The 13,910-nt window shown below is 35.9% G+C and overlaps 1 protein-coding gene and 1 pseudogene across 5 annotated transcripts in view; one reads left to right on the top strand and one right to left on the bottom strand.

The window, feature by feature from the left end:
- LOC306643610 (E3 SUMO-protein ligase RanBP2) overlaps positions 1-13,910 on the bottom strand; it is a 64,291-nt gene that overhangs the window by 12,287 nt on the left and 38,094 nt on the right. For 2 of the 4 annotated variants that reach the window (XM_079109822.1, XM_079109823.1), the window contains exons 19-24: positions 12,923-13,017; positions 7,256-12,065; positions 6,603-6,680; positions 2,717-2,887; positions 2,048-2,140; positions 1,538-1,716 (exon numbers count right to left, since the gene is read on the bottom strand). In XM_079109822.1, the coding sequence (XP_078965948.1) occupies positions 1,538-1,716; positions 2,048-2,140; positions 2,717-2,887; positions 6,603-6,680; positions 7,256-12,065; positions 12,923-13,017 (5,426 nt within the window). The remainder of the gene's footprint in view (positions 1-1,537; positions 1,717-2,047; positions 2,141-2,716; positions 2,888-6,602; positions 6,681-7,255; positions 12,066-12,922; positions 13,018-13,910) is intronic. The other 2 variants (XM_079109824.1, XM_079109825.1) reach the window with 1 other exon arrangement.
- Positions 4,337-5,554, top strand: LOC306644423 (leptin receptor gene-related protein-like; annotated as a pseudogene). The gene is made up of 2 exons: positions 4,337-4,369; positions 4,491-5,554. The product of its transcript is annotated as a leptin receptor gene-related protein-like (transcript).

Below are 13,910 nucleotides of genomic sequence, written 5' to 3'. Positions count from 1 at the left end.
TAAGGCACTGGGTTTGATCCACAGCACCACATTAAATAAATAAATTAAATCAAATAAAGGTTATGCTCTTTAAAAAATGGTCTTAATTTAAGCTTCTACTTTATGAACCTAGAAATAGCTGGGCACAGTGGCACATGCCTGTAATCCCAGCAACTCAGGAGGCTGAGGAAAGAGGATCACAAGTTCAAAGCCAGCCTCAGCTTTAATAAGACCTTGTCACTAAATAAAATATGAAAAAAGGTCTGGGGACGTACCTCAGTGGTTAATGGCCCCTAGGTACCATCCCTGGTACCAAATTAAAAAATTAAATTAAATTTAAATTAAAAAAACAAAGGGCTGAGGATATGCCTCAGTGATTAAGTGCCCTGAGTTCAAACCCTGGTACCAAAAAAAAAAAGCAAAATAAGCCCAAGGCAAGAAACAAATAATAAAGAACAGAAATCAATGAAATTTGACACAGAAATCAAGACTAAATAATCAGTGAAGGCAAAATCTGTTTCTGCTGGTAGAAGGGAAAAAGTACTCATAAAATTGATGAACCTCTAACCAGATTAACCAAGAAAGCACAAGGAAGACAGAAAATAGGATATGTCTACACTGAACTTACAGACATTAAAAGACCAAAGAGAAATTTAAAGGAACAGCTCTACACACACACATAAATTTGACACCAATTCCCTAAAAGACACAAATTATCAAAATTCACTCAAGAACTAGTAGATAACCTGAATAGATACCCTACAGTTCTCTATTCGTTTACTGTATTTAAAAAAAAAAAAATCTTCACAAAACTTCATTCATCTGATTCCTCTAGTAAAAACTGCTGAACATTCAAGGAGAAATGGCTACAAGTTAACACAATCTCTTTCAGAAAACAGCAGTACCAGAAATATTTTTCAATTCATTTTATGATACCAGTATTAACTCCTATATGGAAGCTAAAGATAATACCAGAAAAAAAAAACAACTACTGACCAATACCCCTGATAAATATAAATCCAAAAGTTGTAACAAAATTTACTCAAATCTGAATGCATATAAAAATTATAATTAAAATACCATGATTGAGGCTTATTCCAGGAATGTAATGTTGGTTTCCTGAACATTCAAAAATCAATATCCTTCATAGATTTAATAAAAAGTTCCATGATTGCAACAATAGATGGAGTAAGAAAATTTGACAAAAATGAATATCCGTTTTAGGTAAAAACTCAAAACTCTGGGTGATAATGTCTCAGTGTAGGTGATAATGTCTCAGTGTGGGTTAATCGTAACTTTCCATAGACATTTTAAGAATTGGCTTGTTTACATCTTCAAAGAATCCTGGTGAAGTTTTGACTGGCACCCTTAAATCTATAGCTCAATTTTGGGAAATCTAATATCCTAAGTATTGTTCGTGTACCAATTCATAAATAACATGCCTCTCCACTCTATCTGGTAGCCACACCCATCATTACCATTTGCTAAGAACATTCTACTGCTTACTACATCAACAAAGTCAATGGAACCAAAAGGAAAACAATGAAGACATTCTTACCTGAGCTTCCTGAACTTTTTGAAGCTCTGACTGAAAGTCTTCCCCATTTCCATTGTCCTCATCAGTATCACTGCAGACTCCACAAAAAAATGTAGGTGGGAGCTTTAATGAATCTGCTTTTGCTTTCTCTTCAACTGTTGGCTTCTTTTCCCAAACAATAACACATTCTTTCTCATTATCTGAAATATCCATACAACACAAGCAAAAGAGAAGATAAAATTAGATGAAGTCCAACTACTCTACAACAATGATCAGCTTTTCACTGGGCCTCAGTGTAATCCAAAGACCCAGATAACAAGACCTATGAATACTAATGGAGAACAAGGATCACCAAGAGACCCACGTTTTTCATGTAGCATTATTTTTGAAATATTTTAAATCAGCAGGAACAAAGATATGTTAAATAAATAAAATCAATTATTACTGATCATCAGATCAGGAGGTCCCTTTGAAATAGATGATTTGTTTAAAAAAAAAAAAAGTCTAATTAGTCATTTAAACTTAACATACCTGCTAGATTTTCTTCTAATAGCCTATGTTTTTCCGAGTCATCCAGATAGAGTTTTCCATTAAGTTTCTTGACAGCCATTTCAAAATCTTCATCTTAAAGTAAAAACAAGTATTTCTAATAATTACTTTCAAGGGTTTTCCAAGCCACAAACCTAGGAATTATCTCCAACTTCATTTTTTCCTTCATTCTCCATATGCACACAGTCCATTTTGCCAACTGGAAATCCCTAAGGCCTCTCCTGCTGTTGGAGCTTTCACTTGTACTCTACTCATGTTTGAGCTGCCTTGCTATCACTTTAATACAGCTTCTAATCTCCTTTTCCCACAACTCAATCCTCTACACCACTGCCCAATTGATCCTATTGGGTCTTTCTGAGCATGTAAGTGCGCTGCTTAAAAGCTCTGATTGGAACCCTAAGAGTTCTGGAAAATTATTACTTTCAATTCCCTCAAAACACCTGCCTAGCACATGATAGTCAACCAAAATTTGCTTGTTTAATATCATTCTTCTGATCATTCTATCTACTAATTTACATATTTAAGGCAAATATCTATCTGTAAGGAAAGCAGTGGTTAAGTTCTAAAAGTCAGGTTTAAAATAATTAAACCATACTCCCAATTACTAAAATTAGCAAAACCAGCATGCTTTTAAAACAACAAAGGATTTACCATCCTCCTCCTCTTCACTAACATAATCTGGTTTATTCTTATAGCAAAAGAAAGTTGGAGGAAGTTTAAGTTTGGTTGCAAGTGCTTTTTGTTCAGGAGTAGGGATTAGTTCATAAACAATGAGGACATCATCATCTGAGGGAGGATCTTCCAGTTTTTTCTTCTCTTTTTCTGTAACACAAGTAAAAAAAAAAAAAAAATGATCAAGACAAAGTATTGAATAACTGTTAACATCAACATTCCAACTAAAAATAAAGATCACAGAATTCATCTATAGGTTAAAACAGCATACAGATAAAAACAAATATTTTGGTGCAAACAAAGCTCTACAATTATCATAAATTAGAAATAGCAGCCTCATTTAGTGGTCTACCACAACCTTTACAAAATCTATTTTAAAAATATTATTTTACTTATTATTCATTGAAAAGAAACTATTTCCATAATTTAAAAAGTCCTCTTCCCATGACTACATTTAGCATACTATAGTACAGCAAATTATCCATGCATTTCTATCAAATGAAAAAAAAAAATATATATATATATATATTTTAAACAAAGAGTAGTATGTGTATGAAACTAATCCAGAGTCAATCTTCATTAGTTCTTATAAGGAAAGTTAACAACTGCCAAGGATGGCAGGTGACTGAGTTGCATCCAGTTTTCCATTCAATTTCCAGGGTGATACTAGACAAAATTAAATAAAAACTGTCATCCTAAGGGTAGTTAATAATGAAAGAACCCAAGAAAATTTCTATGACTGAAAATAAAAACTGCTCCCCTTCACCCCACTACCCGCCAACAAACAGGGCAAAAAAGTAGAGAAAAAAAGGAGTATTTTTTTAAAAATTTTTTTTTAGTGGTTGATGGACCTTTATTTTTTTTTTATTTATTTATATATGATGCTGAGAATCAAACCCAGTGCCTCACTCTACCACTGAGTCACAACCCCAGTCTGGAAAAAAGGGAATTTTTTGTGTAATCTGTTCTGGTCTATAAAAAAAAATTTTTTTTGACTGAAGAAAAATGTAACAAGTCAATCAAGGAGCATGCCATGTACATCTCTAGAGCCACGCTGTCCACTATGACAGCCTAGCCACATGTGGCTATTTAATACTTAGAGAGGTAGCTAATTCAAACTGAGATGTGCTGTTAGTGTAAACATTCATAATCAACTATTGACCTGGAATGAAAAACAGATTATGAAATATTTTACTAATATTTTATGATTAGAAGTTGATAATATGGACATATGGATTAAATCAAGTACAGTATTAAAACTGATTTAATCTTTTTTTAACCACCTGTTTGTTTTATGTTACTAGAAAAATCGTAAGTTACACATATAGACCATGTTTTATTTCAGTTGGATGACACTTCCAGAGTTCTTCCTTTCACAATGTTGAACTTGCCCCACTCCTTCATAACAAAGAAAAACTTAGTATCAACTTCTTAGCCAGGGACAGTAAAGAAACACTGTAAAATAGATTCTTATTTCAGTTCTGCTATTAGCTTGAAAGAGGCCTCTGGTAAATCAGAGAGCCTCTCTTGACCTTTGTTTCCCATGTCTAAAGTCACATTTCTAAGGTCTTTTGGAACTATGACCAGATTCCAAACAGAATGAGGTTTTCTGTGTCCTACAGTAGCATATTGGTAGGTTTGCTCTTAGATCAGGGATTCTTAACATAGAGTTCACAAAGACTACCACTTTTTTATTACATCCACACTGTTCACATAATTTCCCAAAGAGTGCATTTTCTAAGAGCTGCCTTAGCTAGCAGTAATTGGTCACTTCAAAAATGAGGGCTCCGAAACCGGAAGCAGCCATGGCCCTAGCTCGGGAGACACGGCTGGCGTTAAAGCTCTTGTGGCATTATCCTTCACTAGGGTTTCTGGGCTGACTTTTCTTATGCTGGGATGTGCCTTGGAGGATTATGGTGTTTACCGGCCCTTGTTCATCCTGATTTTCCACGCCATCTCCCCCATTCCTCATTTCATCACCAAGAGTCACATATGACTCTGACGTAACCAGTAGTGCCTGTTGGGAACTCGCGTGTTTCTTCACTATTGGGATTGTTGTTTCTGCCTTTGGATTTCCTGTTATTCTTGCACGTGTGGCTGTGATCAAATGGGAAGCCTGTGGCCTTGTACTGGCAGGCAATGCTGTCATTTTTCTTACAATTCAAAGTTTTATCCTTGTATTTGGAAGAGGAGATGATTTTATCTGGGAGCAGTGGTAGCACTTTATTTTGATAGCATTGTATTCCTTAAGATTTGTACTCTATGTATATGTGTGTACATGTGGCATTTTACTATGGGATTTTTAATATGCTGGTTTTTTATACCTTTATATCGTGATGATTTTAAGGAAGACTTTCTAAGTAAAATATTAGTTTTATTCCTAGATAATGGACTGCTGCTTTTACTGAAGTTGAATTATGCTCTCAGAAAGTGTTTAACACAGTCTTTTAGACAGCTGCTCACTTGTACAGGGCATCTAAACCTTTGTGTGGAGGTGTGCTTAGGTAGGTGAAAACACTGAAGTAGGTCTCTTATGGTCCAGAAAAACAGCTCTCTCTGTGTTGTAGACCCTTGCTTCTCGGAATGTGGTCCATAGACCAAAAGTATCAGCATCTCCTAGGAGCTTATTAGAAATGCAGAATCTGAAGTTCCTTCACCGCTATTCAGATCCAGTGCATTCTGATGAGATCCCAAGTGAATCATATTCACACTAGAATTTGAGAAACTTTGTTGGAGAGGAGTAAACATGATACCTAGCTTCCTTGTCTTCCCCTTGGATCTATCACTTACCCTCTCTGGGTGTCCTACTCATTTGTGTGTGTGGGGGGCGGGGGGAGGTCTCACCTGACCTTATATTCAGGAGGAGTTCAGACTCTATTTAGTGTTTGTGAAATGTTCCAAACTGTAATATATGGGCTGTGATCTTAGTAATCAGCACACCCTTCATGTGTTGGTGTGATGTTGTGACCAGAAGAGAAAAGTGATATCTAAAAGAATAATGTGCAATGTTGTTTTTGACCCTGTGCATGATTTTATGTTCTCAATATTCTGTGTACATATAGAATTGTTAAAGTTGTTGTTTGCAATATTTACATTGGGAAAATTATTTAGATACTTTGTAATTTTAACTGGCATTTTTAATCATGACACTTGAACTAACTATTTTAATAAATTTCACTTTTAACACACAAGTGAAGTTTAATGTTAAAACTTTAAAAAAAAAATGAGGGCTCCAATAATCAAGGACTTTCACTCTATCACTGTAGTTTTAGGTGCTTAAGATGCGTTACTAGACAGTAATGGTGAGTACTCATTTACCTGACCTTGCTTCTGAAGGTCTTTTAAAACAGATTCTTCCTTCCTATTCCACTATAATAGCAACAGTTACTTCTGCAAATGATCTGTGCTACACATATAATGCACAGGCTATAGAATGGTGGCTGTTAAAAATAATTAAATATGCTACTTTCCCAAACCACATAAAAAAAAAAATCCTTAAAGACTGAATACATGCTGCTGCCATCACATTTGAATATTGGCAGACATTAGTGGCTGAAGATAAGTGTTAGATAAAAACATAAGCAGAGCTGAAAATAACAAAGCAATAAAGTAGAAAGCAGCAAAGCAAAACAAAACAAAAAACCAAAACCAATGTGCAATAATGGCAAAACATATAGCACTCAGGTACATTTTTAAAAACAGCATTTAAAGGTATTATATTACCAGTCAAAAGGTATTTTGCTTAAAATGGCATTCTGAAACATGCACATTGTAGTGTTAAGTACTTAATTTCATACAGCCACAGTTACTTTGCTAAGGATTACCAGCTGCTAGCCACCTCATATTGAGAATGCTAGCTCTATACCTTTGCTCTCAGTCTGTGAGGAAGGGGTGCTGGTCCAAAAGGCCATTGGATTAGACTTAAATAAGCTAAAATTAAATCCTAGAAAATAAAAGTTTTTTAAATTTTCAACATTTTGGAATACAAATGAGTATGATTTTAAAATATAAAAAGCCAGAATCCTTCAATTTATTCCAATCTGGTTTTTCTTCATATTTACTTATTCCAGTACTTTTATTCTTTGCTCATTTAATAAATGGCAGTCAGACTAACATAATGTGTGAACATCTCAATATCATGAGCTTTGAGTAGTGACAATAATACATTCAAGAATGAACACTAAAAAAATACTCAAGTTAATGCTCATGATTTAAATTTTTGAGTCTTTATACTTTATTGAGTTTTTCTGCTCTGCCCTCACATGATACGTTTACCTTCCAGTTATTAGTATTTCTTAAATAAGTGACAATCTGTTATTGTTTGAATACTCACGGGTCAATTTATTTAGGGAGAAAAAAGTCTGATCAAATATGCTCTGGGTGTTCGCAGAGCAATGTTTATGACCCAACTTTTATTAAAACATCAGTGTCCTACAAAGGGTTTGCATCAAGATGAACATTAAAACCAAACACACAAACAAAACAAGTTGTGTTTAACTTTACAGACTAAGTACTTACCCTTTTCTGGCGTTTTAAATGTATAATTAGTTGAAGACTCTTCCTTTGGAAAGGAAGCAAGAAGATTTTTGACTTTGCCATTTGAAGATTGTTTGATATCAGGGTTCTGAGACAGTTCACATTTGTTAGGTTCCACTTTTCTTTCAGATCCACTCTGGACTACTGTACTGGTTTCACTATTGTGGTTTTTCAAAGGTGCATTAAAACTAAATCCAAACAAAGACCCAGTGGCTGAACTGTTGCCAAATGCAAATGGTTTTGATTTTTCACTACTAAAAATGCTTTTCACAGACTCTGAACCAAATACAAACTTCGGAGGAGAAACCACAGCTTTTGTTGTTGTTTCAGATGTGCTAGCTACTTCTCCAACTTCTGAATTTGCATCTGCTACATCATCACCCTGTATTAAATCTGTCCTTTCTCTTGTGGTTTCTTCCAATACAGCTACAGCAATTTTGCCACATGGTGACTCTCTAGGAGTGCCTGAACGAGAAACATGAGGTGTTATCAAAGAACCTTTTTCTTGGGCTGTTTTTGCTTCATCAAAAATTTTCTTAAAGGAATCTGCAACATCCTGTAGTTTAAAACGGACAGCTAAATGTTCTACTTTTCTTTCTCCATCTGCAAAATCACAAGCAGTCCACACCCATACTCTTTCTGTCCCTTTCATATTTTGTAAAGTCATGTCTGGAGTTATTCTGTGATTGGCACAAAGCTTTAATACCTGGTCTCTTCTCATCACTATGCGAACTTGCTTATTATCATAATTCTGTAAGATCTTTATATCACCAATGCCCCTTTCTTTCCACTGACCAACATCTTTATCATATCTATAGAGTTTTGCTCTGTGACTAAAAACAACTTGTTCATTTTCCTCACCACTGGATACTTGAACGAGATCAGGTAAAGGTACAACAGGTTCAAAGTACTGTCCATCTCTCTCTTCTTCTTGAGTAACATCAGATTCTTCATCAGTGCCAACTGAGGTCCCACTTTGATTCAACTTGGCAGGAGACTTAGACGGGCTCAATGCAGATTTAAAACTAAAGTTAAATCCTGTTGTTGATTCACCAAAGCGGAAAAGGTTTTTTCTCACAGGGCTGCTTGCCAATGGAGAAGCATGTACTGAGCTACTGCTTACACTATCATCCAAAGCATCCTCCCTTAAGTCATAGTTATCCCACTCTAAAGTGGGTCCAGTGTTTTCAGGATTTGGCTTGACTGTTGTGTCTGAAGTACTGGTAGCATCTGTACTTGGACTCTTATTCTCTTCCTCAGGGACTTTTGTTTGATCATTTGTCAAAAATGTTTTGAAATCTTTCAGTCCGCTCTTCATTTCCTCAGCTCTCTGTATTAATTTGGCAGCTCTGCCAGTATCTACAAGTTTATGGGGAGTTTGAAGTGGAATATCTAAGAGAAGTCGCTGGCACTCTTCAAATTTTTGCTTGAATTCTTCAGCTAACTCTGGTGTTTTAAATTTTGCTGCCAGTTGTTCCAGTTTGGCATCACCATCAGAGAAATCACTAGCTAACCACATCCATGCTCGATCTGATCCTGAGAGAGGCTTGAGGTTCATGGTAGTTGTTATCCAGTGATTGGCACATACTTTTAATACTTGTTCCCTTCGCATTAGCATTCTTAGTTTACCATTGACTTCATTTTTGAGAATTTTTAAGTTCCCCAAACCCCTTTCTTTCCACTGACTTATCTCAGCATCAAACCTAAATAATTTCACTCGCTGTGAATACAGAACTTTTTCATCTTCTTCTCCTGTTACAAGTTCCACTTTTTCAGGCATCTGTACTACTGGCTCAAAATGGATGTCATCACTGTCCTCAGTCTTGTAGGCATCATCATCTTTCTCAAGATCAGCAGAAGTGTTGGCTTTTTCAGCCACTTTGCCACTTTGTGATGAGAATAATTTTTCTCCAGCACCTGAAAATCCCTTAAAATTAGGGTCTTTCTTGCCGAATTGAAATCCTTCTCCTGAAGTTGATTTTGCAAGATCTGCAAAGGTAAAAGTGCTGCTTGTTTGACCAAAAATTACACCACTGCTATTCTTCTGACTATGAACATCCTGAGCCTGGGAACTGGTGTCATTTTCAAGGTGCTTTCCACCCTTCTTCTCTTGATTTCCCTGTTCTTGAATGCCAAATTTAAACCCATCGGCAGACACAGGGATGGAAAAGCTAAATCTTTCTTTTATTGACTTAAATTCTGTATTAGAAGATCCCTGAAATGTAAATGAAGGTGTATTTTCTTGATCAGCATGCCCAAATTTAAATCCTTGCTCTGTAATGCCAAATTTAAAAGTTTTTTCTGGAAAGTTACTTTTAAATCCTGTTCCCATCTGACTTTCAGAAGACTCATTTAACTTCGTTTTTGAGCCCACTGTGAAAGCTGAAGGAGCCTCTGCAACAGGTCTGTGAGCTGGTTTAGCAGCATCACAAGCGACACATTTTAAAGAAGTACCCTCATTTTGTTCAAAGCAAACACTACAATCCCACTGTCCTTCCTTTTTGGCAAACATTCCTTCAAAACCATTCTTTGGAGCCTTGCTTGCCTCTGAAGAGGCAGGTGCTGTAACAGAAGATGTAGGCTGATTCTGTTTATTTGGATTCTGACAAGCAATACATTGGGTAGCACTTGCTTCATTTCGTACTAAGCATAAACTGCAATCCCACTGTCCATCCTTCTTGGTGAACATTCCCTCAAATCCACTCTTTGGAGCCTTGCTTATCTCTGAAGTACCAAACTTGAAAGAAGCAGGAGCTGGAACAGCAGAAGTGGATGTACTTGGCTTAGCTGGATTCTGACAAGCAATACATTTTGTAGTATTTGCTTCATTTCGCACTGAGCATGAACTGCAATCCCACTGTCCTTCCTTTTTAGCAATCATGTCCTCAAATCCACTCTTTGGAGTTATACTGACCTCTGAAGTACCAAACTTAAAAGAGGCAGGTTCTGAAACAGTAGTAGTAGGTAGACTCTGTTTTCTTGGATTCTGACAAGCAACACATTTTGTAGAGCTTCCTTCATTTCTTACCAAGCACACACTGCAATCCCACTGTCCTTCCTTTGCAGAAAATACAGATCTGAAATCACTGTTAACAGACTTAGGAAGCTCTCCCTGGCTGAATTTAAAAGAAGTTTGATGAACAAATGAAGAGCCAGTTTTGTTAGCAGACTTTGTATTCTGACATGCAATGCACCGAGACACAGTAGGTTCATTTCTTACTAAACAAATACTGCAGTCCCAGTGGCCTTCTTTCTTGGGAGTCATCAATGAAAATCTATCTTGAGCATTTTCTGGGCCAGTTTTAGGAGTAGAACCAGTTTCTACTAATGATGAACCTATGATTTCATTATTACTTGGGTTTAGATTTTGGCATGATACACATTTCTTAGCAGCTGCAACATTCTTTAATGAGCAGCTGTTACAATGCCACCAAGAGCCTTCTTTCTTTGCAACTTGAAATTCAAAATTCAGGTTTCCAGCATCAGATTTGCAAATATCCTTATTCTCATGACTTACAGGTTCTTTTACAATTCTGATGGTCTGATTTGATGCTTTGGTTACGTTTGTTCCTGAGGTTTTTAAAATGTTCTGGGCTTCTTCAAACTTACACTTAAAAAGTGTTGCTTCCTCGGGAGTTTTGAATCTAATAGCAAGCTGTTCTGGTTTTGGCAACTCATCTGCATAATCAAGGGCATGCCATACAAAAGATCTGTCTGATCCAGCATTTGGTGTCAGTTTCATATCTGGACTGATGTAATGATTTGCACAGATTTTCAATACTTGTTCTCGTCTCATTAGAAGGCGAATTTTACCAGACATTTTATGCCTTAGTATTTTTACATTGCCTATCCCACGTTCCTTCCATTCTTTGGATTCTCCATCAAAACGGAACAATTTTGCACGATTGCAAAAGAATTCTTCTTCATCTTCCTCACCTGTTTTTACTTCAATCTTATCAGGAAGTGGTACCACAGGCTCAAAGTGAGGGCCATCATCATCATCATCCCCATGGGCACTTCCTCCATCTGTTTCATGATTCTTATTTGTTGGTTCTGGAGCAGGTGCTCCAAATATAGATTTCCCTGGACCATGAAAAGTAAACATTTCATCACTTCGACGAAAACCAGAACTCTTTTGCTGATTTGGTCCCATGTTTTCTGTAAATGAGATTCCTGAAACATTTTTACTTCCAAAACTGAATGTATTTCGAGGCCCAATAGTTTGACCAGGAACTGGTTTTGGTCCACTATAGCCATCTCCTTGTAAAGGTTTATCTGAAGTAAGGAGACCTAAAAGGCTTTCACTATTACCATAAGGTGTAGAAGTGGGTTGAGTCACAACCTGTGGTGAAGAAAATGTGAAGTCACCGTCATTTGATTTGAAATTTGAGTTAAATTTAAAAGGAGTTGGTTGCGTTGTATGTGCTGGTGTTGTCAAAGATGGCCGTATTCCTTCACCCGGCATAGGTTGAACAAAATTAGTTTTTCCAAATTCTATAACCTTAGAATCTGCAGATCTTGAAACATGAGCTGCAACCGGAGGTTTTGTGAAGTACCCTGGTTCTGGTAAAGGGGGATTTGTGCTTGTCTGCTGAACATTGTAATTAAAGTAATCATCACCCCTGGGCGACAGAATTCCTGTTGCAGGAGACTCAAAACGTAATGGAGGACCATACATTTCCTGAGAGAACATACAAGCAGATGAGCTTTGCACTGGTGGTGTGTGCATCTGTTGTGAATAGGCATAAATATGCTGCTGGGGTGGAAGCCTATTCATGCCATAAACTGGACCCTAAAAGAAAAAAAATTAAAAACATTTTGTAGATTATCTAAAAAACTACAGAACTAGATACAAATCACTTCTCACAAACTTCAAACATGAGAATTAAGTGAAGAAAATATCATTAGAATGCACAGCACTTCATTAAGAGACTATTATTACAGATACTTTCATGTATACTTGATGTAATGAAAATTATCTTAAAGATCTACATCTATAATAGAATATTTTCTTCATTCTTAAACAATTTCTCAAATGATATCAACAATATTGATGAAGACTAATATTTATGGAGCATTTATTAATGTGCCAACTGAGCACTGTTCTGAACACTTTATCTCATTTTAAAATCTTCAAAAACCTATGAACTAAGATATTAGTTTATCCTCATTTTACATATGAGGCATATGATATAGAAAGGTTAAGAAACTTGCCCAAGGTCATAATAAGCAGAAGAGCAAGGGTCTAACTGCATCCCAACCCACTGTCCTCAAAGCCCTCACATTCAACTACTGCTGTAATATTGGGTCTTAATCAAGAGTTATATAACCACATCAGGTACAGAAGTACTTACCACACAGTGATAGAGTAAGGACATTTCCAGTCCTATTTCTGTCAAGACAGAATGATAAAGGACCCAACAACACCACTCCCATTTTAAAAATATTTAAAATGTTCACACTTATTGTTATGTGACAAAAATAACATGACTAAGAAGGATAATCTTTGTATCTGGAAATAAATGGAAAATGTCAGTATTCTGAGGGATATTGTAAGTTTTAATACTGAACTACTCCTTGAATTTCTTGAAAGGACGCCTAAACAATTAAAAAAGAAAGTTATAAATACATAAATTATTCCTTTGTTACCTTTGTGGGAGTAACATTAGCTGCTGGTCTGAGAAGATACTGGGAATTATATGCTGGTGACTGACTATAATATACTGAAGGGCCAGTAGTTGCAACTAAAAAAAAAAAAAAAAGAAAAAAGAAAAAAAAAAAAGAAAACACTGTTAAAATCTATACTACAGTTACAACTATCTAAACAAGAACTACAAATACAAAAGTAATAGAAACCAAAGAAAGAATTAACTACATAGTTTTTTTTTTAAATTTCTACATATCAAAATATACCATACAGATTATCAAATGACAAACTAAGGAAAAAAAAAAAAAAACTGCTAGAGCAGGGCACAGTGTCACACTGTGCCAGTAATCCCAGTAACTCAGGAGACTGAAGCAGGAAGACTGCAAGAGTGAGGCCCTTTCTCAAAAAACAAATAAACAAAGAAAATTTAAGAAGGATTTGGGATATAGCTCAGTGGTAAAGTACTACTGGGTTCAATCCCTAGTTCCAAAAAAAAGAAAGGAAAGGAAAGGAAGGGGAGAGGAGGGGAAGGAAGAGGAGGGGAGGGGAAGAAAAGAAAAAGAAAGAAGAAAAAAAAGCTAGATGTGACACAAACAATAAGAAAAAATAGCACTGATTTGATTAACAAGAACAAGTGCTTAACAGTCATCAAAAAAGGAATAGAGGGAAAAAAAATTAGAAAAATCAGTAGGGCATAAAAGTATAGCAGGAGCAACAGCAGAAATACTACAAATACAATTAAAAGAAGGACTTAGGAACCAAAATGCATCTGATGGCTTCAAGGACCATTAATACTGAAGGGAGCCTCAATAATCTACAGAATGACAAGGCTGCATTTTGTAAACTCAAGCTTTTACTGAGAATGTTCAGATCAAAAATCACCTGACAAATTCATGAAAAGGATCTCAACAAGTAATACAAAATGTTCCTTGGCTTAAAAAATAGTAATAAACATATAAAAACAATCATGTTGATATGCAAACTATTTGC

Source organism: Sciurus vulgaris (genome assembly GCF_902686455.1).
Source record: "Sciurus vulgaris genome assembly, chromosome: 14".
NCBI classification, from domain to species: domain Eukaryota; kingdom Metazoa; phylum Chordata; class Mammalia; order Rodentia; family Sciuridae; genus Sciurus; species Sciurus vulgaris.
Note: the sequence above shows the minus strand (reverse complement) of the source record. Positions and strands in the feature narration are given on the sequence as shown.